The sequence below is a fragment of the Giraffa tippelskirchi genome, chromosome 4, assembly GCF_054371585.1.
Source record: "Giraffa tippelskirchi isolate mGirTip1 chromosome 4, T2T-mGirTip1v1.2.pri, whole genome shotgun sequence".
NCBI classification, from domain to species: Eukaryota; Metazoa; Chordata; class Mammalia; order Artiodactyla; family Giraffidae; genus Giraffa; species Giraffa tippelskirchi.
Window position 1 is genome coordinate 32,339,373 of NC_137278.1, and position 27,898 is coordinate 32,367,270.

Consider the following 27,898-nt stretch of genomic DNA (forward strand, 5'->3'; position numbering starts at 1 on the left):
CACTAGACAGAGGTCTCTGCTGCTGCTGTTTTAGATCGGAGGAAATGTGGTACCCACCTCCAGCCCTCGGAGCGCCCCCTTCCGGAGGACCACTCTCAGGACGGGTTTCTCTGACAGCCAATGAGAGGCCAGGCCTCTCCAGGCTCCTCCGGCCAATAGCAGGAGAGCCCATTGGGACGCTGCCCGCCGAGACGAGGGGTTTCGTCCCTGTCACGTGCGGAGAGAGGGGTGAACTAGACCTTGGTCAGGGGCAAGCATCCGTACCTTGTCTTTGGGGTTCCTCCTTGTGAGGCCGGTTCTTGCCGAGCTTCATGGCTGAGAACACGCTCCTCCCGGCTCTGTGAGGGGGCAGCCAGAATGAGGTCGAGGGAGATGGACGTCAGGACGAAGATACACAGACGACAGAAAAGCAAAACCCGAGAGAACTCGTAAGGGAAAGGAAGAGCCAAGCTCCAGCCCCTTACCTACTGGTCCCGAGATATCCTGGGGGCCAAACTTCCCAAGTTGGGAGCCCTGAAGGAGAACTAGGGCAGAGGAACCTCCATCATATCCTCCTTCCCCATGCCTTCACACCATTAAGGAGCAGGCTGGGGATGGCGACCACAAGAAGGTGGCCTTCAGGTGGAAAAAACTGTTTCAACTGGAGCCCTTCAGGGTCCTAATCCCAGCCCCCTCAGTTCAGTCTTAGAGCTCTGAGCTCCGCCAGTGGGCAAGGTTCATCCTCTCCCACCGTGCACTGCACTTCGGCTGGATGGAAAGAAAGTCAGACAACGAGAGACAAAGCATCAGAACAGAAGGGCAGAAACAGGACTCAGAGGGGCAGAGCTGATGAGCAGGTAGGAGGTGTGGCTGAAACTAGCTGCTTAGTTCTCAGACAGCCCTGGTACTCAAAGCCTGCCTTTGTGTCCTTGGATTCTCTTTGGTCCCCAGTGAAAAGGAGATGGGCCCTTTCCTGTCCCCATCTTTGGTACTTTTACCCTTTTTGCCTGTCCCTTCTCACTCCAGGCAACCCCCACTCCCACCCCCCCACCCCCCTCCCCCGGCCAACCTCCAGGAATGTATGGCAGGCTCCATAGTTCCTACCTCTTCCTCTTGTTGGTCTGGCCTTGTGACCCCAGGTGAAGGGCCTTGCAGTCAGGAGAGCTGAGGAAAGGGGGAAGGGGGTCCTTACTGTCCCTCCAGTGATGTCCCTGTAGCCGAGCTTGTGATTCTAACTCCAGGAGGGACCAGGAGTAGGACCAGCAGGGGGTAAAGTGCAGTATTCCATTACCCTGTCAATATTGCATGAGCTGGACACCTGACTCCCTGCACTTCCCATTCTCCCTCCTCCTGGCTCTGCCCCTGTCATTCTGGGCCCCATCCCTAGGTGGGGCAGGGTGCAGACTCCAACCCTGAGCTCACCTATAGCAGAGCCCACCCATCTTTGGGTCAGGCATCTCCCAGTGGAGGTTTGGCTATGGTTCCCCAAGGACTCCTGTTCTTTATGTTGGGTCATGTGAGATTCTGGAAAACCTTCTGTCCTTGTAGAGATGGCCTAGAAACTTCAAGCCCCTCTACTCAGGGTTGGGGAGCCAATCTCATCCCCCAAACCTGGCCTTAACCTAGCTACAGGCCTTTTCTTTACTCTTTATATGCTCAGCCAGACATGAAGGAGTGTGTTAGTAGAGCAACTAAGAACCACTTCTTCATGTGGCACCAGTTCACAGTTTAGGAAACACTGGCAGCTTCATGGTTTCCTAAAAAGGCATGAGGCAGGTGAAGGAAGGTTGGGGTAACACTGATCTCTTTACACTATACAGCATCATGTTATCTTAGGCATATCAACAGGAGGAGAGGGAAAGAAGTCACTCTAAAAAAAGAAAACCAATGCCTTTGGAATTATTTTTAAAAGTTTCTCCCCAGTAAGAGACAATGTAACTTTCCTTGAGCAACTAATCTGGGCCAAAGACTTTTCCAGATGTTTGCTGATTTCATCTTCACTGCAGTCCTGGGAGAGACTGCAGTCCCATATGTCCTGAGAGGGCCATATGCTTCTCTTTCAACCCATGAAAAACCTGAGGTTCAGAGAGTTGGAATGGAAGCTCCTGTCTTCCAGGGCGGCAGTACTTCCAACTGCATCCTTGATGCTGTAGGATTGCACTTCTGTGGGGATGTGAATCCCACATCCTGACCATTGGGAACGGTGGTAGAAAGTCTCCAAGAACCAGCAAGCTGTGCTGGAAAGATGTCATCTTGAAGAGTCCCAGGGACCATGTTTACAGAGAGGGGACTCATGGAAAAATAATCTAAGCATCAATACATTTTGGGGAGAGAAGGCTATAAATATTAAATCACTGGTGACCTAACACTGAACAGATCAGTGAGCCTGTTAAAAACAGTCATAGGGTGGTGAGAAAGGAACCGTCTTGCCTGGCTTACAACGCACCATCCTGTGAGATTTCTCCCTGCTTGGTGGCCTTCAGGGCAGGGGTGCCAGCCGTACTCTGACTCTGCAACAGGAAGTGAGCCTAGTGGGGCCCTGTCTCCGCTTCCTGTCTCAGTGTTTGGGTTTCCTTTCCTCCCAGCCTTGCTGCTCTCCTGGATAACCGAGGAGTGTCCTGGAGGGCCCTGTGCTGACCATGTACAATCACTTCTTGGCCATTCCTGGGCTGTGTCATCCTTAGAGTCCCCAGCCCCAGTCCATGTGTGACCTACATGCTGCCATCACACACAGTCTGCTCTAGCCACACAGTCCCCATTCCCCCACCCCCACCCCCGCTTTAATGTCCCCCAGGAAAGTGCTCTGAGATGGTAGGTCAAAGCCAGGTGTCAGGTCAGAGTAGGCCCTGCCTGGAGAAGCCAGCAACTCTGCATCCTGGGATGGGCGGGATCTAGCCCTGCTGCCTGAGGCTCAGAGGAGGTTTGGGTGGCAGGGAACTGTGGATTTCTGATGCCAATCCCAAGGACCCACCCCAGTGGAAAAGGGCCTGGGGCTTCCCTTACGGAGTTGTGGCCCTTGAATTTGAAAGTCACTTTATTCCTTAAAACAAACATTTGTAAGCAAACATTGAGACTTAAAAAAAAAACTATACTTATTCAACCATTGTCTACCAGAAAGTGAAAGTGTTAGTTGCTCAGTCATGCCTGACTCTTTGGGACCCTATGGATTGGGGCCCTCCAGGCTTTTCTGTCCTTGGGATTCTCAAGGCAAGAATATTGGAGTGGGTTGCCATTTCCTTCTCCAGGGGATCTTCCTAACCTAGAGATCGAATCGGGGTCTCCTGCATTACAGGCAGACCTAACCATCTGAGCCACCAGGGAAGCCTGACTATTGTCTACTAGACCCCAAAGCAATTCAAGGGAGAAACTCCTCTCTCTAGACCTTGCATAATTTTAACTATCTCAAGTGGATAAGTTCGTTGATGGGATTCCTGTGTGTCTGGGATTATCTCAAAATGGAGACATCCTTTAAAAAAAAATGCATAATGTGTAGGATAAGTGTAATTCTCCGATTCTTACTGTAGGCTCTGTACCTATTTGTTTCTCTTAGACCTGCTTTTCATTCCTGTGAACTGTGGGCAGTAGAGCATGATGTCATTGGCTATCACTGTCCTTTGTAATCTTCTGATTGATGATACATCATAATTCACTATAGAAAAAGCTTTTGGGCTTCCCTGGTGGCTCAGTGGTAAAGAATCCATCTGCCAATGCAGGATACACAGGTTTGATCCCTGGTTCCAGGAAGATCCCACATGCTGCAGAGCAACTAAACTGGTGTGCCTCAACTATTGAGCCTGTGCTCTAGAGCCCGGGAGCTGAAACTACTCAGCCCATGTGCTGAAACTACTGAAACCTGTGTGCCCTAGGGCCTGTGCTCTGCAACAAGGGAAGCCCCTGCAATGAGGAGCCCATGCACCACAACTAGAGAGTAGCCCCCACTTGCCACAGCTAGAGAAAAGTCCTCACAGCAATGAAGACCCAGCACAGCCAAAAAAGTAATTTTTTTAAAAAAAAGCTTTGAAAAAAGAAAAGCTTTTTCTGCTTATCAGTTCCCAGAAAACAGCATGCCTGTTTCTCTTGGCAAAAGGTAAAGGTTATTTTTAAAATAAATGTTAACTTAATCAGGGAATTTTAAAAGATTATCCACTTTGTATTAAAGATTTGGATTTAAAAAAAGGTAAATTGTTGGTTAGGTTACTGGTCTATTGATGTTTGTTTGTTCTAAATTCTGCATTTTGTCTAGAAGGTTCTCCAATTGCTAAAGATATAATATGGTCAGAAACAGACAGATACAACAAGCCAATAGTCAGCTTGGTGTAAAACCACTTTGCAACCAAGTGGCTCCTTATTCATAGCTGCATGAAAACAAAAAAAGCAGGAAGCCAGGGAGGTGGGCTTCCCAGGACCCTCTGAGGGTTTGTGGTCACATCTGAGCTTTCCCATTGCTGGATTCATAGCAGTCATAATGATATGCACCCGCAATTTAGACTCCTAGTTCTCTCTAGAGAGAAGTCTTTAAAGTTAGTTCACTCATTTTAAACTCTTTTTTTCATTTATGGACCTAATGATTTCTTTGCTTGTTCCATGGCTCAGAACTAGAAGAATGTCTTTGTGGTTGAGTAAAGCTCCTTGGAGAAGGCAATGGCAACCCACTCCAGTCCTCTTGCCTGGAAAATCCCATGGACGGAGGGGCCTGGTAGGCTGCAGTCCATGGGGTTGCGAAGAGTCGGACCCGACTGAGTGACTTCACTTTCACTTTTCACTTTCATGCATTGGAGAAGGCAATGGCAACCCACTCCAGTCCTCTTGCCTGGAGAATCCCAGGGACGGCGGAGCCTGGTGGGCTGCCGTCTCTGGGGTCGCACAGAGTCGGACACGACTGAAGCGACTTAGCAGCAGCAGCAAAGCTCCTTGGGGAGAGCCTGGAACTCTTCAATGATGACTTGGAGACATTCACCAAACTAGACTGAGCTGGGTCCCACCCAGTCAGGTGTCTGTGTTATCCTGGAGGTTGTGACTTCGAAGGGTGGGACTGGAATTGAACCAACTGTAAGCCGTGGCTTCTCCAGGGCTTCTGCCCTCCAACCACCTGCAGTGGGAGCTGTTAGGGCTCATTAGCTCAGTTCAGCTCAGTTCAGTTACTCAGTCGTGTCCAACTCTTAGAGACCCCATGGACTATAGCATGTCAGGCCTCCCTGTCCATCACCAACTCTCAGAGCTGAGCTCATTAGCTCAGGCCTCAGGTAATTGGGAGAAACAAATTCCTACCTAAGAGATGGCTTCCCTGGTGGCTCAGAAGGTAAAGAATCTGTCTGCAATGCAGGAGACCCAGGTTTGATCCCTGGGTCAGGAAGATCCCCTGGAGAAGGGAATGGTAATCCACTTCAGTATTCTTGCCTGGGGGATCCCTCGGACAGAGAGGAGCCTGATGGGCTAAGTCCATAGCGTCACAAAGAGTTGGACACGGCTGAGTGACTAACTTTACCTAAGAGACAGAAGATTTGTGGAAATAGAGATTTCCTTTTATTTCTCCTCAGTAGAGACAGAAACTAACAAGTTTTGTCACACAATAACCTTTCAGAGATTTAAAACAGTTCCCACAGCTTTTCTTCTTCAAGCTAAAGAATTTTGACTTATTTAATCTCTTTTTAGAAATCCCTAAGGCTTTATTAAGATAAGAATAATAAATGCCAGTTATGTGAATTGGAAATGGAAGAACATTAGGATGGGGTTGTGCTAGGGAACCAGCATTTACTGTGGGCCTACTACATGCTCTCACTGAGGCACCCCTTTGTCCAGTTGTGGCCGAAGGGGTCAGGTCAGTTTGAATCCCTTGGAGTCCAGTCCAGGACAGACTGCAGAGCTGGAAATAAAGAAGGGTCTTAGAGCATCGCTGATCTCAGACAGAGAGGCTGGGGGACCGGCAGCTTGTTTGTGTCTCATACAAATCTTTTATGTCCAATTGTCCATGCAGAAACCTGACCCCGAACCCTCTCCCTAGGTGGGACCCCGAGCTTAGCATCTGCCATCATCTCCCACAGCCCCCAAGATCTGGTTCCCTGGCTCCCTCTCCAAGCCTGATACATGCTCAGCCTGTGGCTTCTTCCCTTGTTTGTAACCTGGCAAACTCTCTGACCCTTCAGGTCTCAGGGCCTGAGTTTCCCCTCTCAGTGCTGCTGCCTTGTCATCATGTTTTTTTGCTCATGTATAGCAAGTAGGAGTTGGAATTCATGCTTTTGTTAAATGAGGCTACGAGTCCCTGGGATCTTAATGCAAGCGGTACACCAAGTCCACATCAGTGTTCATCACTTCAGACTCCTGTACACACAATTCTGCTGTCGCCATGCTAACCTCAGGTCCATTGATTTTTAACTTATTTTGGACCACTGTTCTGAGCAAATCTCTTAACATCTCTGGGGCTCAGTTTCCCTATCTGGAAAATAAAGACCACACTCCTGGCTTTTTGGCTTTTGTTGGTGTGTTTGGAGAACTGAGAGTATAATCAAGGGCTCTAAACTTCCTGGGCCTACTGTAAACTCTGAGTCAGGAGTTAAATGCCCTGGGTTTTATTTAGTCTCAGCTCTGCTCCTCTTCTGGGGCTCAGATCTGTCATCTGCAAGAATGGGTGTTGGAGCAGAGGCCCCCTCCAGTGTGCTCAACCCTGACTGCCACTCCCCTTGTGAATTCCCTGTGATGCTAGAAGGTCGTTGAGGTGACACGAGCTCTGGGGGAGCCTGGGGGACCCACTTGTCACTCCCCCTGCCATCAGGCCTTGAGACTTCCCAATACCTTGTGGGGACCCCTCCCCATCTGGAGGCAACTCCTTCTTTCCCTCTGGGGAATGGAGACAGTGAAGACCCCCAGAGAGTGGTTGTCCCTCCTCAGCTTTCTGGGCTTCATGTTCCAGCCGCACACTGCGGTCACTCAGCACCCAGAATTTGTCCTCCTTGGGCCTCCAGTGCCACATGTCCATCTGCCCGGCCCTGCCTTGGTACTAGGAGGAGGCGGCTTTAGACTTCATGGGCTGTCTTTACTCGCTCCATCACAGGAAAGCCTGCCCGCAGGGATGGGGACTGAGCAGGGAAGTGGAGGAGGAATGGAGACACTGAAAAGGGGGAAGGAGGGAGTGGAAACCAGAAGGCCCACCCCCACCCTGACACCTCCATGTTCCTCGGCCCTGTGGCCAGATGGAGAGACCTCCCTTGCCCTGGCTTAGCCCAGTGCTGTCTCCACTTGGATCTGAGCCCCCAGCCACCTGCACCCTGCCTGGGGACCCTTCCCTCTCACGAGTCCCATGGGCTCCACCCTGGTCTGGGACACCTACTTGCGCTCGCCATCTCTGCCTCCCTTGGTCTTCTCTCTGCCTTTGCTGAGTAGGAGGAAGAAATGAGGAGACAAGGGGACGTGTGTGAGAGGGTGTGAACCAGAGTCACTTGCAGACTTAGTCCCTGACCCTGCTGACCCCCATGATCCAGGCGGGCCTCCTTGTCCCAGAGACCCTGCACCCCATAGCTTCTCATGTCAGCAAGCCTGACGTCCCTGGGCTCTGCCTTGGGGGTGGGGAGCTGTAGTCCTGATTCTGGGAGAGGGGCTCTCAGGAGTGGGCCTCCAAACCCAGGAGAACCTGGAGCCTTGGTGACAGAGGAGGCTTCAGGGTCCCCGTGATCTCCCCCTGTCCCAGGTCAGGGTCTGGTGATTTCAGGATGCGCGTCGCAGGTGCCACAGGGAACACAAGGTTAGATGAGCCAGGCCATGCCCCAGGCCCGGGCCACTGGGCTCTCTTCATCAGGCTTGATCCCCTCCAATGGAGTAAGGGGCTCCTAGGCTCTGAGGAACTCAGAGAAGAAAGGGGGCCCAGGATATTCTGGGTCTGCAGCAATAAGCCAGCTGTGGCTCCAGAGTTCAGAGCAGGGCCCCTCCTCCTCCTTAGGGAAGCTTCCAGAAAGCCCTTCTGAAATGTTTTCTCACTGTTTCCCTGATGCTGGCACATTCCTGCCTTACCCCTCCTCACACACTCCAGGCGTCTGGGCTGGCAAAGGAGCCTGCACAGGTCCACACTCTCAGTGTAGAAATGAAGAAGGGAAAAACCCCTCTTTCTGTGAAAAATAATACTCTCCTGATCTTACTACAACCACTTTAGTGACTACAGCTAGCATTAATATTAGTAACTGTACAGCCCTGCGTGGCCTGCCCTCAATCACTCAGCCCACAAGGGTGGGGATGACAGGTTTGACCTCATGGTCATCCTTGTTGCCAGAGGACCTCTTCCTGAATCCCTGGACAGGCCTGACTTTCCTCCTAGAGTCCACACTGTGTTCCAGTCTGGCCAGGTATAAGTTTTGTTCCTCAGTCAACACACACACACACACACACACACACACACACACGCAAGCTCTCTCTCTCTGTCTCATTTTCACTCACCTCTTCCTCAGGCTCCCACCCGCAGCGTTCTGTGTGCACATTTAGAAGCAACCATGGGGTGGGGGTAGGGAATCAATATGGCGGCCTCTGGGCTGAAGAGGACCCCACCTCAGGTGAAGTGGCTGAGTTTAGCAGGAATCTCCTGAGCACTGCTTCACCGCAGAGCTCACCTTGGCCTTGACCCTAGCTCCTCTGGGCTGCTTGGGAATGGCTGCAGCTCTGGAGCTCAGCCTGGTGGAGGGAGATGAAGGCAGGGGCCTTGGGAACCCTGCACTCTGGGGGTGGGGCTGGGTGTGCTGACCTCACACACACACGCATCTATGCACACCCTGGGGCACATGGCTCGTGTACATCTCTGTCAGAGCCCCCAGCCATGCACACATGCCCTCTGCCCCCTGGCCCGACATAGGAGGGAGGTCTCCATGGGTCTCCACTGGAGTAGAAGAACGATTCAGAAGGACAACAAGAAAAGTGACCCCCTCCCTCCCCTCCCCTAGGATGAGACCCAGCAGAGGAACCCCTACATCTCCAGGGACACCAGGAAGGGCAGTGGGCAGGAGGAGAGCCGTAGGGCCAGGCAGGTGGACAAAATGAGGAGGAGAGAGTCTTGGAATACGCCTCTGTGGTGCGGCTTCGAGATTAAAGCTGGGTTCCCTTCTTTGTCCTTTCTAACAGGGGATCCTTACCAGAGCCCGGTGGTGTGTGCAGCATCTTGGTGTCACCCAGAGACAGAACGTACATGCAGGTAAACATGTGAAAACACTCGGGCACTTGAGTGTGTGTGCACGTGTGTGTGTTCAGGGCTGAAGTCTCCTCTCTCCTCAGACACCAGGGCAGGTGTACACTGACATACAGTGGCCCAGAACCCCGACTTTTTTGCTTCTGAGAACAAAGTGCCCCTGGAGTTAGTAATTCATTCCATCTCTCTGCAGCACTGACAGCAAGGGAGGTGAGGGTAGGGAGGCGAGGGAGCCCTGCAAGTGGGTGAGACCCCGGCCCGGGGCCCAGGCGGCAGTGAAGCTCTGGGTGTGGGCAGCTTTGTTGGCGGGGCACTTGGAGTGGGATGGGGTGACAATATCTGAGAACATTCTTGGGCCAAAAAGTCAGATGCTGCTCGGGGTAGAACAAGTTGTAATGCGGTGACATGGAGACTGTGGGAAGGGAGGAGGAAGGAAGGAGACACTGGCTGAGCACTGGCCACGGGCCAGCACTGTCAGCCAACAGGGACTAGACAAGCAGACAGAGTGACTCAGAGGGCATGTGACTGGCCAGGGCCTGGGATTGATGGGCCATAGGAGGAGAGGGTTAATGGGAGGCAAGGGGTGCGGGTGGGGGCAGAGCTGCCAGCAAACCTTCCCTGAGGTCCAATGGGAGGAACTTCCAGGAAGATCCCTAAGGCCTTGGCAGTGTAGAGGAGTGTCTGCAGAGGTCCCTTCCAGGAGGGACGGTGAGGGTAGATGGCAGGAGCCCAGCAGGGGGAGCCAGGCCCTTGAAGGAGACCCCCCCATCATCGCCTCTGCCCGCCAAGGAATAGATATCTCTTGCCACCAGTCCTGGGCTTGAGGCTGTTTCCTGCCACTCACTCTACAGCCTCCCACCCTGGCTTCTCCAGCTGCCACCCCACCCAGCCACAACCGACAGGGAGGGGTGGATTCCCACAGGTGATTCCAGACGACCGTCTGCTGCTGCATGCCAGCAATGAGTCGTTGGGAAAACAACAGAGGGGCACCCTATAGTTTGGGCACCTTGACCCACAAGGGGATGGGCCTTCCCAGGAGGGGCTGGGGGCTGGAGGGCAGATGCAGGCGAAGGCGGGCTTGGGGTCAGAGCCGAGACACATGCATCCTTTCCTTCTCCCTGTCCCTTTGTTGGCCACATACTCTCAGAAGGGCTCTCTGGCCCCGAAGCCAGTGGCTTCCTCCCAGACCCCACAGCTGACAGGCCTGGCTGGCCGGCACCTACGTGAGGAGGGTGAGACACATTGAGGGTTGCGAGACCAAATTCAGGTTCTCCTCAGAACCCCACACTTCTTGACCGAGACCCCAGTGGCCCCTGTAGGCAGCTACAGGAAACTACAGCAAAGCCCAGGTTCTCTATACCAGCGCTACCTTCTCCTCACCCCTTTGCCCCACCCCGGTCTGCCAGCTACATGGCCAGACCTGGCCGGCGACACTACCCATGGGCGTTCTCAGGGTTTGTGCTGGCGGCCCCCACGCGGCCAGAAATCCGTGCTCATGCTCACCCAGTCCAGTGCAGCCGGTGCAGGCCAGTGGCCCCGGGAAAGCCAGGAGCTCTGACTGCAGTCATCATCCTCTTCCCAGTCCCAGTACCCAGGGTAAACCCCTCCTCCCACTCCTGCTTCCTGCTGCTGCCCTGGGAGAGGCTGTGTGAGGGTCAGGAGAGGTGGGAAAGCCAGGCCAAGGCGTGAGGAAGGATGGGATGCCTTCTCTGTCTCCAAATTCCTGGGCCCCAGGACCATCTGCAGGGTCCAGGACCAAAGCCCCTCAGGCTTGCTTGCATCATCTCACTGCTCCTTCCAGCAGCGCCCTGGCCCACTCGTGGGAGGAGAGAGGGCCTTGCTCAACATTGCTTGAGCTGCAGCGATGCTGCTGCCCTCTTGGCTGCCCAGAACTCTGGAGGATGGCTCCCCATGTGTGCGCCCCACAGGACCCAGAGAACCTCTGCCTCCCTCTGGACGACGGAACTGGGGGCGGGGAACCAGGATGCTCAACCCACTGTTGTTATTGACCCACAAGGCTAGTGATTTTCCCACTCACTCAGTCAGTTAGTGGCAGCAGGACACGACTCACTGGGGCTCACCTCCCCTGATTTGGAGCCAGCGTTCCTTTCCTTGAAGTTGATGGCCCTTGAGAGGCATCCAGTCTGTCCCCTGAAAGCCCTTTCTTAAAGAGTTTTCTTAAAGCCCACCAGCAGTCTCAGACAAGCTCTTTTCTCTAAGGGGACAGAAGATGGGGACCTGATGGCACCCTTTGTCCCCATGCTCGCTCCCCACTGGGTCTCTTCTCCTCTTTTCACCATTTCCAGCCCAATTCCTAACCGTCTGCGCTGTCCAGCCAACAACCTGTTTGTCACCAGCCCTCATGTGGGGTAGCACTTGGCACCCTGGTTATAGCCTGACTCTCCATCAATCCCTCGGCTCTCCCAGCAATAGGGTGGGGGTTCCTACTGTCCTGGGCCCCCTTGTAGAGGTAGCAGTGATGGGCCAAGGGTCACAGGCTGGTAAATGGCAGAGCTGGGACTCGGGCCTGTGTCTGCTGAGGCCAGATTGTATATCCTCTCCATGCCACCTAGTCTGGAGTCTAAGGAGGACCGGCTACAAACTGCTGGGTGATACCGCCCACCCCATGGCTGGCCTGGAGGCGAAGGTCCAGTGACATTTTATCACAGGCATGGTTCCTTTGATCTTATTACTGTTACTTCTCACTTGGCTCCCAGGGTCTTAAGTTTATATGTGTGTGTATGTCTGTCTGTCTGTGTGCAGGTGGGGGTGAGTGGTCCAAGGGCAAAGAAGGAAAATGTATTCATACAATTAAAATATAAAATTCAATTATCCTAATTTAGAATCTGTGTCTTTTACAGGACAAGCACTGAATAAATTTCACTTGGAAAGGACAGGCTGGAAGGAAGTGGGAGGGAGATGTTTCCAGTGGGAGGGGAACAACCCCTCTCTCCAAATCCATCCCCATCCTTCTGAGGCACCGCTGACTTACCTTTGTTTCACACACTATTTCCAGTGACCTGCAGAGAGTGTTTTACAAGCGTAGAGTCTGCCTCTCTGGGCCCTAAGAGTAGTACAATTGCATTTCCCTTTTTGGAAACATAGTGCATTTGGACGCAGCATCCTGTCCTCTGTGTGTGGCTGGACTTTGCAGATGTGACTCCTGGACACCGAGGGTGCCAGATGCCATCCTCTCAATGGAAGAGAGGCCAGGTCCCGTCCAGGACTGCTGGCTTCACCCCAGCAGGAAGGGACCCCCGCCCTTCCCTTGTGTCTTCACTGAGCCAGGCTGCCTGGGGCTAGTCTGGTGCTGCTGGGTCTTGGGCCAGAGAGATCAGGGCCTCCTCCTGTCCACTTTTCCCTTTCTTTGAGGAGGCCAAAGGTCTAGCCTCTTCTACTCATGTTAGACCCCGCCCTCCTGGAATGTCGCCTCCCTCAGCGTAGGGGGAGGCCTGGCCCCGGGGCCTGATTCCAGACACTCTGCTGCCTCCCCAGTGAGTTCTGGAGTTGGGGGTGAGGGGAGACTGCAGAAACCCCTTCCCTCCTCTTGTATTGACTCTCCAGCAACTCAGCTCTGTGCTCCGAGCCCAGCCAGGCCTAGAGGGACCTTCTAGGGGCACCAGGCCCTAGGCACACTCCCTGTGTCTTTGGGGAGAGAGGGCCCAGCCTGTTACCTCCGGAAACTCTTCTCGCCTGATGGCCGGGAGCTGGGGCGGGAGCCGGGTAGCAGCCCATCCGTCTCCTGGCTGTCCTTCTCTTCCTCGTGAAGGGACTCCTCCCCCAGGAAGTCCCCATCATCCCAGGAGCCCACAGTGCCATCTGTGGCCAGATACCGGACCTCCACGCACAGGCTGGTCTGGAGGAGAGAGGGGTGCTGAGCGGCAGGGATGGCAGGAACAATCGTAATCCCTTGTCCTCTGCTGCTCCATGATTTTACAAGGTCCTTCCACACCCTTAACTCACTGAAGGAGGGCGAGCTGGGGACGGTCCTCCCATTATGTTCCCGTTTTGCAGATGAGCAAACAGAGGCTCAGAAAGACTGACAAGCACAATCTCAGTCGACAGAACGGGCTCTGGCTCCAGATCCTGTTGCACATGGCTCTCTTCCCACCCTGGTGCCCAAGGTGGGGGCGGGGGCCCACCTGGACAGCTGGGCCTGGGCTGGGGGTGGGCTCTCTGAGTCCACTGTACACAGAATCAAGGGCATCCTCCAGTGTCCCCAGGGCACAGGTCACCCCCTTGTCCTCAGAGCCAGGGTTGCCTGCAGGGACAGGGGTTGCTCTGCCTGAAGTCAGCTGATGTCCCCTCACTCCTGATGCCTGTTGGGATCTGATGACATGAACCCTTCAGCAGAAGAGCCCAGACCCTGGGAACCCGCCAAAGGCGTGGTCTCAGCAGTTCTTCCTGCCCGTCTGACACCTACCCCCCTACTCTGGAGAGGAGGTGCCATCGGGTCACCCTGGGCTTTTCTCTGGGGGAGCATGGAGCCCCAAACCTGGACCCATGCTGTGTACTTGAGAATCCTGATTAGGCTTCTTGCTCTGTATCCTTGGGCCACTGCCCTCCTCTCAGCTCTGGTTTCTCCCCAGTGCACAGGGAGGACTCATTCTGATCCCTTCCTCAACCCACGCGGGTGCTAGGACATCTTCTACACATGCTTGCCCTCTCTCCAAGTCAGTGTTGGCTTGCTCCAGGGACCCCCACAGGTAGCCTTCACTCAGTGAGTGGGCCTCGGGATGCCAGCCTTCCATTTCCCCTGGGAAGGGAAAGGTACACACATTTTCTGAATCCTCACTGCGCTAGTCATCATGGTAAGATGCTTGATGTAAACTCATTTGATCTTCCCAATACTTCAACCTACCCTACCTAACACATCAGAGAGGTTAAGTTACTTGCTCAAGTCACACAGAGCCAGAGCTGGGATGTGAGCCCAGCCTGGCTGACTTCAAGCCCCACATCCTTTCCACTAAGCAAATGTGGTCCATTTGGTGAGACCAAGCCTGTTATGATGGGAAAATGGTGGCCTTGGAATCAGAGGTCCAGAGTCCTAGAGTTGATTTTGCTGTTGACCAGCTGTTTGACCTTGGCTAAATCAATTCTTCATCTGGGACTTCAGCGTTCCCATCCATAGAATGGGTGGCAGAGGTAGGTGGTAGGTGAGTTAGATAATTTGTAAGTCCTTTCCTCAACTGAATTCCTACGTCTGATTCTAGAAATATAAGGCCTGGGCTGTGCCATCTGTCTGTTCCTGCCCATTTCCCCAGTTCTCGCTCATGTTTTACTTCTCACATTCTATTCTCTTCCTCTAAACATCTATGTTCCTCTCCAAGTCCTCCACACCACCGGTGTCTGGAGCTTGTTTTTCACCCTCTCTCCCTTTGCTGTGGTTGCTGAGACCCCAACCTACCTAATTTCAAGAGGTCCCCCCACCCCTGCCTGTGCCTACATGTGGAGAGGACGACCTATTTGGGGCCAAGCTGAGAAGCCCCTTGTTCTCAGCAGGGAAGTGTCTCGAGCCACCAAGGCACTGTGGGAATTTCTGCCCCACCCTTGGTGTTCCTCAGAGAGGGTTCCTTCCATTCTGGCTTCCTGTGGCTGAAGTCCTGCTGGCCACTACATAGGGTCATATGTGGGACCAGGATTGGTGCAGCCCCATTTTACATCTGGATGAACTGAGGTCAGGAAATAATAGCTACTGATCTTATTTTATATATTGGGTTGGCCAAAAAGTTTGTCAAAAATGTTATGGAAAAACTTGAACAAACTTTTTGACCAATCCAATATTTATTGAGCACTTACTATATACTTAACTGTTCCAAGCCCCTTCTGTGCATTTCCATTTAATCCTCAGAAGACTCCTGTGAAGTCGATACTATAATTTTGCTCACTTTGCAGATGATATGTAACCGGCCCAAGTCACACAGTTCCTGAGTGGCCTAGCAAAGGTCTATATCCAGGAGCCATGTTCCTCACCACTAGGCTCAACTGCCTAGGGGTGCGCATGAATGAGCTCAAGGGGACAGATGCATCAGAGCAGAGCCTGGGGACTGGGCATCTCAATTGGTTTATTTCCTTCCTTTGTTTGGATGTGTATTAAGTCCCTATAGGCTGTGCATCATTGGTGCATGTGTGTTTGTTGGAAGTCCAGGGATGGGTTGTGACAGATAGAATAGAAAGAGGTCCCTTTCCTCATTGAATGGCTAGTCTTAGACGCCAAGGCAGGCATGAAGGTCATGCCCTGTACAGGCCAGCAGGGCTCAGGCTGGCTTTCAGATGATGAGGACACCTCTTTAGTGATCCCTGACCTGGGTCCAGATGGAAGGCCCCCGATGGAGAAGGGAGAGTGTCCCCTAGTCGCCATCTCTTGTACTCTCACTGCAGAAAGGGCTTCAGAGTCTGCCACCCTCAAGGGCTCCCCCACGGGCCCCCATGGCCTCCAGCAGTCTGACCTGAGTCTCCTCCCACCGCACCTTTATACCCACGAGGAGACCCAGCCTAGACCACACTATGTGCAGGCAGGGGCAGGGGTGAACAGGCCCCCAGGTGACCCAATAATGGGCATGTCCAGGGACTCTCTGGGCACCCCCACCTTGATGATCGCATTGTTGTCGTCCATCAGCGTGTCGGTCACCTCCACGTGGTTCTCCTCCACCACCTTCTGCAGCACCATGCGGAAGGTCCCGATCAGCCTGTGAATGGCAGAGGGGCATGGTCTTCATGGTTTCACATGGAGAGGTCAGAGAGCAAGGCTGACATCCCAAGAGGCTGTGACTGGCTGTGAAAGAGACCAGTGGGCTGGAGAAGGAGAGGGCTGGCTTGGGCTACAAGCTAGGGTTGGAGAAGGTGGCCCAGGAGCTGGGGCTGGCCAGAGCGGCATGTCCAGGAGGGTCTGTGACCCCCAACAACTGTGTATATTTGTATGTATGAGAGCCATTTCCCTGGGAGAGCTTGAGGGCAGTGAGAACCCTGGGGGATGGTCACAGACTGGGATCGCGGTACCCTGGTGGGGCTTGTGTTCCTCAGGTTTGTGCTGTCTCGGGGTTCAGCTCAGCCCCTGCAGAGCGGCTTCCAGATGCCCAGCATGGAGGCTGTGGGGAAGGACTGGAGGCTCCACCCCCTTCCACCTCCCTAATCACGACCAAGATCTCTGCTCCTCACCAGCACCACTGACTCATTCGTCCTCTGTTGAATCAGTAGTGATGCCCACACACACCTGCATTTGCAAGTTCCTTGGGGCAAGGACCCATCTGACTCCCCATCCCCCTAGGTACATAGAGGGGTGATGCAGGGCAGTGATGTAAAGGGCACAGTTCTGGAGTCAGAAAGAGGGGATCGGAAGCCCAGCTTGGACACTTACTAGAGAGTTACCCGCTACCTGGGCATCAAACTTGGGCTCGCTCAGTCTCAGATTTCTCCTAAGATGAGCTAATAACCTCTACTTTACTGCTTAGAGGACCAACAGAAATGCTCTGTACCAAGTTCTTATCAGCACACCTAGTACAGAGTCAGCACTCCAGGAAGCTGTCTGGTCATTGTCAAGGGGGTGACATTAGTCTGTGAGCCTTTCCAAGGAAGTGGCTGTTTCCTATTTCAGCTTCTAGTTGATATTTCTGGCTCACAGGAAATCTCAAAATCTACTGGCTAGAATTAATGAACAACAGTGGGGGCCCCATAAATGCTGACTGAGTTGAGTTGTCCCACACTTTGCCCCACAATTTGAAGGTTATTGCTCTGGGAGAAGAGGGTACTCAGATGTTCTTGCATGGTGATTCCACGTGGGGTTGATGAAAACATACACACCACTTCTGACTGAAGGGACAAAAGCTCGGGGGTGGGGGTGGGGTAGGCATCCACAGGGTGTAAGACAGGAGGGGCTCTTGTGGTCCTCCGGTTCTGCTCTTGGTTTATAGGGGAGGAAAGTCAGGCTGAGAAAGCAGGAAGGGATGCAGTTAATTTAATGGCCACTCTGGGTGAGATGAGGTATCAGGTGGATTCTGACTTTAATGTGTTTGTTGTTTGTACCCTCCTGATGGGCTCTGGAGGGCAGACACTGTTTAAAAAAGCCTCCTGTCTGTGTAAGAGGAGGAAGCGGCAGGAGCAGTCAGAATGCATGCTTCCCTCTGAAGTTTAGAGCTCCATCTGCCAGCTCGCCCCACCCTCTCTCAGGGTGAAACTGTTCACACTATTCCTCTACTCTAGAGCCCACTGAGGCTTCTAGGCTCTTCTCAGACCAGCCCCTTGGCAGCTGCCTCCCCCACAGCATCCTGGCCTCTCCCCAGGTTGGGCAGTGCAGACCGAAGTGCCAGGCCAGGTTCAGGAGACCAGGCGCCGCTGCCCCCAAGTCTCAACTTTAGGTGGGCTCTTAGCTTCTGTCCTGTGTAGCCCTTCTAAGAGCAGACTCTAGGCATGAACATATATACTAGGCTTTTGCAGCCTCATCTCTTCAGGGTCTAAAACAGTGGGGTTGCAAAGAGCCGGACACAACTGAGTGACTGAACTGACTGGAACTTTAGCATGAACAGAATCATCAGGAGGGCTTGTTAAAATTCAGACAACTGGGACCCACCCACCGGTGGTTTTGCTGGCCGCTGTTTAACAACTGGCTGGAGGAGGGGAAGGGCAGTCCTGACTTGCAGATTTTGCCCATTTCCATGGTGTAAATACCCCCACCAAGGTCAATTTCAATCTTCCCACGTGAAGTTCACTGAACACAGAGTCGGGAGAGACGTGTACCATCAGCCGCTGGGAGCGGGCCCTACCCCAGGGGCTCTGCCTTAGCAGAATGGCTATATCTGACCCATGTCCAGGTGATGCTGATGATGGAGGTTGGGGAGTTCACTTTGAGAATCCCTGTTCTACCACTGCCGACGGGAACTTCAGGCCCTCTTGGCCCTACTAGGACCAGTTGAGCACCTGCTGAGTGCTGGGTGTGCAGGCACAACTTTTCCCTAGAAGCCCAGACAGCTGTAGAGCAGATGCAGTGTGACAAGACACCCCCAGGCGGCAGGATGGGGCTACTGCCCCACCAGTGCTCTGACCTTCCAGCTTAACCAAGGTTTAGGAGTTTAGTCTTGCAAGGGACATAAGAGGAGAATTCGTCCTGCAATAGTGTTCTTTGAAATGGACAGTGATGTGATCTTAGTCTTATGTAAAGAATAAAGAAAAACATTTTTATAAAACTTTCCTCGTTTTGCAAGTCTGGAACATATTGTTTAAGCAAAACCAGGGTGCTTGCTATGAAAACAGAATTTCAAAACACAAGCCCTCCTGCTGCTTCTAGCAGAACACTGCCCTCAACCTCTTCCATAGACATTCTCTGGGGATGGAGCTGGTGTAGGAAAGAAGCCTTGGGTCTGGTCTGTCTGGTGACCCTGGAGACCACATCCAACCCCGACCCCCTGCTGCCCTCTGTCTGGACTGGCTGGAAGCTCAGCAGGGTCTGTCTATTGCTTCTCCTCCTCTGGGTGGGTCCACATGGAGGAGTTGCCTGGGAGGGGGGCCCAGGTGAGCTCCCATGTCCTTGGAGAGCTGGGACCTTTCCCTGGAAGGTGCAGGCATGAGGCCATCCATTCTTCGGAAAGGAGTACCAATCCCCGGTCAGGAGGTCTGGGTTGAAGACTAGGTTCTGCCTTGACTCTGCTGTGTAACCCTGGGCAAGGACAGTCTCTGGGCCTCACTTATCCCTGAGCTGTTGGTGAAGGAGCTGGAATCATCCATCTTTTGACAGCCTCCCTTATGCAGCTCATTTGGGTTACCCATCACAAACAGAGTACCCCTCCCACCCACCCTATCGACAGGGCCCACAGTTAGGCAGGCCGAGTGGAGGCAGGATCCCTGGGTACTTAGCCAGCAGGGAGGGGGCCTTTACACAGTCGGGCCCGCAGACTGACCACAATAGAGCTGCAACCAGGCTCCAGGACCTGTCAATAATTCATTGCTTTCCCCTGGGAGCTGGTGTCAAGTGCCCGAGGCCTGGCTGGGCCTCCACTGCTCTCCTGTCTCCTGAATTATTCAGGAGTCCCAGGAGGCTGGTGCCTGGGTCAGGCTACCCCTCCTCACAGGGCTCTGAACAGGCAGAGGGGGTCGTACAAGATCTCCCGGATCCAACACTCACTGAGTCCTCATAGGGAAGCCCAAGGCTCTCAAAACAGGACCTCATTCAAGGTGGACAGAGCAGACCCAGAATCTCCTGGCCTCTAACAAGGACACTTTCTTTCTTCCATCCATGTCTCCTCTTCTCCACAACCCCTACAACCGCTGGGTGAGGGGCCAGCTCCTAAACTGCCCTCTGCTTCTAGAGCAAGTCCCCTTCTTTGTGATGGGTGGTGGGATCAGACCCACAGGTTCTAAATCTCACACCAGCCTCCTTTACCTGAGTTTCCCCAAATGCACCAGTCAGGTGACTGGGTTCCTGGAGCACCTTGAGTTCTTCAGAGAAGAAGGACCACTTGGATTTGGGCTCCTAGATGCTCCCACCCTGTACGCTATCTCCTCCTGACCAAAGGGACATTCATTCATTCAGTCATTCCACAGAGTAATGGGGGTCTGCTGGTTGCGGGCCACTGTCCCAAGCTGTGGGTGTGGCTTTGCTGGTTGCTCTGCCCAGAGGCTCCCCAGAGGCTTGGCTTCCTCATCAGAGGGAGCTGGACCACAGTAGGGACAGAGGGCACACGCCAGAGGGGCCTTTTCTTTGGCTCAGGAAATAGAGCCCAGACTCCAGGGTGGGAGACTGAGTCCCACCTGACTCCAAGTACCCGCCCTTCCTCTCTGACTCTCAGAGGTGGCCTGTCTCAGGGTGGGTTCTATGCTGTCCACAAGACCACCACTCCTCCCCACCCCAGCTCTGCTGCCAACAGCTCCCTGGAGCTTCTCCAGGCATTCAAAGGAATGGCAAGACTCTCTTCTACCAGGCCCATGCCTCTCCTGTGGGGGTTTCCTGCCTTTTCTTAGGTGGGGACAAGGAAGACATGGAGAGAGAAAGGAGAATCAGAGTAGGCACTCCCCCTGCTGTCTCCCCTCTTGCTGGCTTTTTAGAACAACTCATCGAAGCCTTGTATTCCAGCGTATTCTTTGTTAGGATTCAATTTCCTAAACAATCAAATACTTCTGATTTGTTTATAGCAGGAGTTTTCATGTTTTCAAGGGCTTCCAGCATTTCAGGGACTGATCTAGAAGCTTTTGTTTAGATGACTTAGCAGTCTCTTCCATGTCCTTGGTTTCCACCATCACTGCTCACATAGCCTAGTTTCTGGGAGTCTGAGGATCAGGAGAGGAGGAGGAAGACCAGCATCCTAGTACTCCCTCCACTGCTGTCTATCCCTGTGGCCTCGGTCTCCTCTCTGAGGCTCAGTTTCCCCATTTGCACAGTGAGGGTTGCTTCGACTGAGCTCTAAACCTCCCCGGTGCTCTGCCATCTACTGTGGATCCTGCTGGGGGGCCCAGAGCCCCTACCGGTCCTTGATTTCTGCTTCCTCCCCCACATCCACCTTATTGTGCATGTTCCTGTTTCTCCTGTCCTCACAGGTCACCCGGTCTCTCATCCCAGGGAAGAAGATCCTGCTTTACTTTAGGGGCCCTGGTAGAGTGTCTCACGAACTTTCTTGTGAGTGTCAGAGGCAGCTGCCTGAATAATGGAATGCTCTGAGCCAGCCATCCTGGAATGCCCACTCCAGGTACTCAGCTGAGACCTCGCGGGGTTCTGATGAAAACTACAGAAACCTTGGATCCATGCAGTTCCGCCCTTCCTGACTCAGAAATTCCTTCTACAGCATCATGGTCCACTCTCTGCTAGCCCTCTCCCTGAGACAGCTCATTGGTTGGAGAGCTCTCAGATCTGTCATCTGGCAGTGCAGCCTGGTCCTCGTCCTGCTTCTAAGCACACATCCTTCCTCTTTCACATGGCAGAAAACCTTCCTGGGGGGCAGGTGTGATGTCTTAACCCCACATCTTAGCACCTCCAATGACTAGCACAGTGTCTGGCTGGTACAAAGTGTTTCTCAGTGAATGTTTGATGACTGACTGAAAGGATGGACAAAGGATGGATGGATGAACATGTCTTCTGCGATCTTCTCCTCTAGGCTCTCAGCCCCTTGTCATGAAGCAAGATTTAAAGTGCTTTCCCCCGGGGAACCACAAGGCAGTGCCTATTCATGTTCTCTGCAATCAGCATGGGGAATAGTGGAACCCTCGCCCCTCATCTCTCCTGCTCAGACGGCTCTACTTCTATTAATACGACCTAGGATTAGGTCAGGTTTTCTTTCATTTGTAGTCTTCTCTCACTGTTGAGTCATAGTGAGCTCTCAGTGAATAATCCTCCCTTGACTTTTCGGACATGTTGTGTGGCTCAACCGTGACTCTCTCTAGCTTGTATAAGAGCATTTGGCTTTTGAATCCAAGACAGGAACTAACATGTACTAAATTTAGCCAATGCAGGAGACATGAGACGTGGGTTCGATCCCTGGGTCAGGAAGATCCCCTGGAGGAGAGCATGGCAACTCATTCCAGTATTTCAGTATTCTTAAGCTTCCCAAGTGGTGGTAGTGGTAAAGAACTTGCCACGCTCAGCACTTAGTTTGTGCCTGACACACAGTAGGCACTTAGTAAACATGGGGATTGGATGAATGAATGAACATCTATCTCACTTGATTCTCACAGCTTCCCTTTGAAGTAAGTACTTAGCCTCTTTACACATGCATACATTGAACTCAGAGAGGTTATGCAACCAGCCCAGGGTCACACAGTAGATAACTGATCTGGGATCTGAGAGTAGGCTTGCCTGACTACTAAACCGTTGAACCAAACTGTCGTTGAGCTTCTAGTTCTCTGCAGGTGTGACAAGCTCATTCTCAGGGTTACAGGTAGATGGTCTGTTGGAGGATATCATTACCTTCTCTGGCAGGTAACTGTTGCCCAGCATGGAGGAAGGAGGAAGACTTAAGGGGACAGGAAGCTGTGAGAGGACTGGGGGGCTCTGAGGACAACATGAGGGAGCAGAGAGGGGGGTCTTTGAAGGTTAATCCAGGCCAGGATGCGGGTCCTCCTTTAAACTCAAAGGAGAGGGCAGTCCAAGGAGCAGGGAAGGCCCCTCTCCCCCAGTCCCACCCCTCAGGGCCCTGCCTGTCTCACTCCACACTTACTTGTTGCTGAAGACTTTGCTGTAGTTGAAGATCTGAATCTCAAGCATCTCATTGCTATCGATGCTGCTGGCCACCGGCCACCGGAAGGTCTGGGGAGAGAGGGACAGCTGTGGCTTTGGGTGGAAATGACAGGGAGGGGTGAGGGGAGTGTGAGGGGGCCGCTGATAAGATGGCCCCTCGCATCAGCCCGTGCTTCACAGGGACCAACCTCACACCTGGAATCTCATTTAATTCCAACACCACCTTGCAACATGGGTTCTACTGCCCAGTCCTTCGTCAAAGATGATGCTCATAAAGTCCAACAATATTCCCAAGGTCCTGTGGTCAGTGAGAGAACCTAGAGCCAACCAGGGCTTCTGACTCAGCCTGAAGCTCCTTCCACTGTCTCCCAGCTCCTGGGTGCGCTCGTGGATGGGTGAGGCAACCAGGGTGGGCTGTGAGTTTGGCTTCTGCTGTGTGCCAAGGGAAGTTGTAAGCCTTTAGCTCTCTCCTGTCAAGATGGTTCTGATCCTGCCTTGAGTGGGAGGTCCCAGGCTCCCCCATTCAGGTCACACCCCCTCTCCCCCGGCAATGTTAACTTCAGGGACAGATTTTAGCACATTGGTGTGATCAGGGTCAGGCCCACAAAGAGGGGACAGCTGGTATCCACTCATCATTTCTAAATTTGCCCTCACCACTTGTGTCTTGACTTAATTATTGAATCACAGTGATGAACAGGAAGTTCAGTGGGATTTTTTCCCCTGATGCCCTAGAAATGGCAACGAGAGCCCCAAACAAATGCCAAAAATTAAAAAGCACTCCACTCACTAATAGGCAGAGCCAGGCACTTCCCTAGGGCTGCCTCAAAGGCGGGCTACCCCAACCATCACTCCAGTCTTCCTCTTCTTGACTTGTAAAAGAAGATGGGGGAAGGGAAAGCTGGAGTGTCTTATCCCAGGCACAGTGTTTTGTGGCACTTCCCCGGGAGAACAACTCAGAGAGGGAGGTAGCGCCAGAAGGGGAGCCTAGCATGCGAGTTCCCAGTGACCTCTGCCCTTGGCAGCAGACTGGCTGGCCTGTTCGCTCAGCCTCTCAGGAGACCCATGCAGCACCTGGGGGCAAGGACAGCGGCTGTGCAGGAGCCTGGTGTGCCACTGCTGGGTGTGTTGACTATGTGGCTTATGCTCTGTGGGTCAAATAGGTGCTGCGAAAGGAAGGCAGGGTCAATTGGCCCGTGGACCCTTCACCCACAGTGGCCTGCTTGGGGGAGGGGTACTTGACTCCCATGAGGCCGGGGCAGGAGCTGGGGGTGGGGTGGAGCCAGGTGTCCTAGGTTGGAAATCCACCCCTAGAACCTGTCCACCTGGTAGACAGCAGGCCTACCACGTGTCCAGAGGCTTCCAGAGCTGATTGGAGCTCACTAGAGAAGCTGTCAGACTTTCCCAGTGGCTCAACAGTAAAGAATCCGCCTGCAATCCAGGAGACACTGGAGATGCTTGTTTGATCCCTAGGTCAGGAAGATCCCCTGGAGGAGGGCACGACAACCCACTCCAGTATTCTTGCCTGAAGACTCCTATGGACAGAGGAGCCTGGAGGGCTACAGTCCATGGGGTTGTACAGAGTCGAACAAGACTGAAGCGACTGAGCACGTGGCACGCAGAGAAGTTGCCACACCACCCGGAGGGGCCACGTTCACAGCAGAGACCAAGAATCAGATCAGGTCACGCTCCTCTGCCCTCCCGCTGGAGTAGGGGGAGGAGGTGGAGGCCAGAGCAGTCGTTCCTGGCCCACTCCACGTCTTGAGCTGTAAGCCTGAGGGAAAGAAGACCAGACGAAAACAGGGAGCCAGGGTGGAGTAGTAAATACTTCTGGACTGGATTTAAATAACAAAATGACCAGAAAGCTCTGAGGTCTGCTCAAGGTGTCACTGAAGGATGGTATCAAGGGGGATTTGACAGGAGCAGGTGGAAAGCAGTGACTTAAGTTTCATCTTTATAACCCACGACATTCAGAATGCACAAAGGCTAGTAAAAAAGAATAACAATGTATGGCAAAACAAATACAATATTGTAAAGTTAAAAAATAGAAAATAAACTAATTAAAAAAAAAGAATAACAATAGTAATAGTAACAATTTGTAGAGAACTTTTCATTTTGTGGGTCTGAATGCTTTAGATGCATTAATTCATGAGTCATCACAACCACCCAAGAGGCTGGTCATGCATTCTCCATTCTATAGCCAGAGGAACGAGGGCTCAGAGAAGTAACAGGACTCTATTGTTAGTGGCCCAGCAAGTGCTGGGGGAGGCTCCTGAGGGCCTACCCCGCAAGCTTCCTGCTTCAGAGCTGCTTTTCATTCTCCACTGGGGACTCAAGGGCTGGTGGAGGGGACCGGGCCAGCCTGGCAGGTCACCGCCCAGTGTGGGCAGGGCCTGTCACAGCTTTCATGTCCTCTCTCTCCAGGGCTGGCCAAGGCCCAGGGAGAACCCCTGACACCCCCATGGTCAGTTGGAGAGGGCAGATGAGGGAGGAAGAAGCAGAGAAGGGAGGGGACGGGGGTGGGGACGGGGGTGGGGAGGGAGAGGGCTCTGAGAGGGGTGTGGGGAGGACTTTGGGGGTCTTGGACACAGAAGGAAGAGGAGTGGAGAGGGGAGGCTGGGAGGCAACCTGGCCACCCGCAGGTCTATTAAACTGCTTTGCTCCTGCATCTGGAGGCTTCCAGCTCAGTCAAGGGTGTGGTTTTCTTAATGAAGTTGATGTTATTGGGCTGCAGAGAAATAAGCCAGCACGGCAAAGGCCTAATCATTAGCCACGGTGCAGGGAGGAGAGGGCCTGGTGGGGGGCACCAACGTTTTGGTTTTCTTAGAACAAAGGGGAATGGGTGTTTGAGCCACCTAAGGGTCTGTGCGTTGGATTTTGGCACCGGTAGGAGAGAAGGTGTGGGAGAAAAAGGAACTGTGAAAGGGGGTGTTGAAGAGTGATGTGGTGAATACAAAGAGATGGGAATGGCTACCAGCTCCAGTATTTTTACCTGGAGAATCCCATGAACAGAGGAACCTCAAGGGCTGTAAGTCCATTGGGTCCAAAGAGTTGGACTCGACTGAGCAACTAAGCATACACAGCACACACACAGAGGAACTGGGAAACAGGAAGTCATTAAAAAAAAAAAGGGGCCAGAGGGGGACAGAGCTTGTGGCCTCCACTTGCCCATTCCAGGCACTGGCTTGCCTCGTGGTCAGGGTGCAGTTTACTGGGTTACCAGGGCCGACAGAGAAAAGCAGGCCACCGTCATGGACCCGTTTGCTGAGCAAAGAGGAGGGGAGTCAGTGAGGGTCAGAGAGGTGCCTTGGGGAGCCCTGACGGGAGGTGAGACTCCAGAGGACGCCCACCAGGACACCCTTTCAGGAATTCTTCAGCTGAGGGAACACATTTAGCATTTCTAAAAAGGAGTCTCCACTGAGCCCTGACAACCCACAGAAGCCTGAGAAATGTGAAAATGTGGATTATTTGAGTCAGGGAGCGTTGGGGTGGTTTGTTACGCAGCCCCCACTGACTGTGACAGTCCCCCATGCTATCTGTGCCTCTCTCTAGGAGGCAGCCTCACGTTGGGGAGGTCTGTCATCAGTGGCAGAGCTGGCTCCATGCCTGGGCCTTGTACTCCACACACCAGCCCTCTCCCTTCCCATGGTCCCCAGAATTCCTGGGATACCGTGACTGTCCCGCTTAGCAGTTAAGGGCCTGAGCAGAGGCCACAGGGCTCCCTGCAGTCTCTCTGCACTCAGCCTGCCACATGGAGGGCGCTCAACAAATAGGCCTCACACGGCTGCCTTGACTGCAGGGCTGTCCTTGCTGGCCTGAGGGTATGGCCAGGCTAGTTCCGCTCTCCACACCTCCTCCTCTTCCTCTGGAGAGTGAGGGTGACGTCCCAGGACTGCTTCTGGGGGTTCCTGTGAGGCTGGTGAGGCATTGGCCCAGAACCCTAATCAACACGGCACCTCATTACAGTGACTTTTACTGTGCTGCTGTTCCTTCCAGGAGCCGAGATAAGGCCTGGCATCCTGGGGACGGACACTGCAGGGACTGCAGGGGTCTGCTGGGGACAGAGCCTCTCTCCAGCCTGAGGGAGCACCAACATGCTTCTCTTCCTGCAGCCACAGCCTTGGAGGGTTGTACCTTCTAACTCTGGAGATGCCTTGAAATCAATGGCCTAGTGACTCAGCCAAGGGAGCCCACACATCATCTAAGGTCTCACTTCATGTCAGCCTCCAAACTCTCCAGGTAGTCGCTGAGCCAAACACTACCACTCCAGTTGTCATGAGCCAGCAAGCCTCACGCAGGGGCAATGTTTGCTGAGTACCTTCTATGTTTCCTAAACACCTCCTCTGTGCTGGGCTCTGTGTGGGGAAGCAGGGATGTCTCTTGGGAGCTCCTGAGTAGTTCTGAAAATAGACACAGACCTGAAATTGCAGCCTGTGATGGGAACATTGACAGAAGTAAGGTGGTAAGCATTAGGGATGGGTGGGGAGGAGGAAAGAGAACTAGTGATAAAGAACCTACCTGACAATGCAGGAGACAAAAGAGATGTAGGTCTGATCCCTGGGTCAGGAAGATCCCCCAGAGAAAGGCATGGCAACTCACTCCAGTATTCTTGCCTGGAAAATTCCATGGATTGAGGAGCCTGGTGGGCTACAGTCCATAGGGTCACAAAGAGTTGGACACTGAAGTGACTTAGCATGCGTGCACACACAAGGAAAGAGGACCTCTGTCTGGAGTGTGGAACTGTGACCCAGTTCACCTGCTCTAGGCTTGGCCGTGACCTGGCAGGTGATGGCCAGGGCAGTAGAGTTCTGCATTCTATCAGTTCCAGTGATCTAGGACTCCACGGAAAGGTTTCCCTGATGTGGGCTGGAGAATGACCTGGGTTATCCTGGGCTTCATCAAGTAAGTTTGAAACCATCCTAAATCAGCAAGGCAGTGTCCTTAATGGGACAGTCCTCTAGATTTTTTAGGGGGAGGATATTAGGATGTGTTGCAAAGCTGTAGGGTGCGATGTAAAGAGACCTCTTTAACTTGGGAAGTTAAAGACCCAAGTCTCAAGTTGGGGTCATTCTTTTGTTCATTCTTTAACTCAGCAACATTTCCCTGAACCCTGTGCCAGGCCAGTAATGGACCAGACAGGTGTGTTCCTGACCCATGTTGCTCACAGCCCATGTCTTCCAGGTACAAGCAAAGTGGGAAGATGCGATCTGACTCTCCACCCCCCAGGCTGATGACCTCTCCTTCTCTGGGCTCAGAAGGCTCTGATAAGTTGCTTCAGTCATGTCCAACTCTGTGCGACCCTATAGACGGCAGCCCACCAGGCTCTGCCATCCCTGGGATTCTCCAGGCAAGAACACTGGAGTGGGTTGTCATTTCCTTCTCCAATGCATGAAAGTGAAAAGTGAAAGTGAAGTCACTCAGTCGTGTCCGACTTTTCGCGACCCCATGGACTGCAGCCTACCAGGCTCCTCCGTGCATGGGATTTTCCAGGCAAGAGTACTGGACTGGGTTGCCATTGCCTTCTCCGTCAGAAGGCTCACACTGTATCTTTTTTCTTTAGGTCCATCTCCCCACTGGACTGAGCCCTTTGAGGCCAGGGTTGAGCC

At 53.1% G+C, this 27,898-nt stretch overlaps 1 protein-coding gene across 3 annotated transcripts in view; it reads right to left on the reverse strand.

The window, feature by feature from the left end:
* Positions 1 to 27,898, reverse strand: part of OTOF (otoferlin) — a 90,443-nt gene that overhangs the window by 39,781 nt on the left and 22,764 nt on the right. For 2 of the 3 annotated variants that reach the window (XM_081592807.1, XM_081592805.1), the window contains exons 3-6: positions 22,276 to 22,364; positions 15,729 to 15,828; positions 12,814 to 12,995; positions 265 to 338 (exon numbers count right to left, since the gene is read on the reverse strand). In XM_081592807.1, coding sequence (XP_081448933.1) covers positions 265 to 338; positions 12,814 to 12,995; positions 15,729 to 15,828; positions 22,276 to 22,364 — 445 coding nt within the window. Of the gene's footprint in view, positions 1 to 264; positions 339 to 7,303; positions 7,349 to 12,813; positions 12,996 to 15,728; positions 15,829 to 22,275; positions 22,365 to 27,898 lie in introns of all 3 variants that reach the window. The other variant, XM_081592806.1, reaches the window with a different exon arrangement.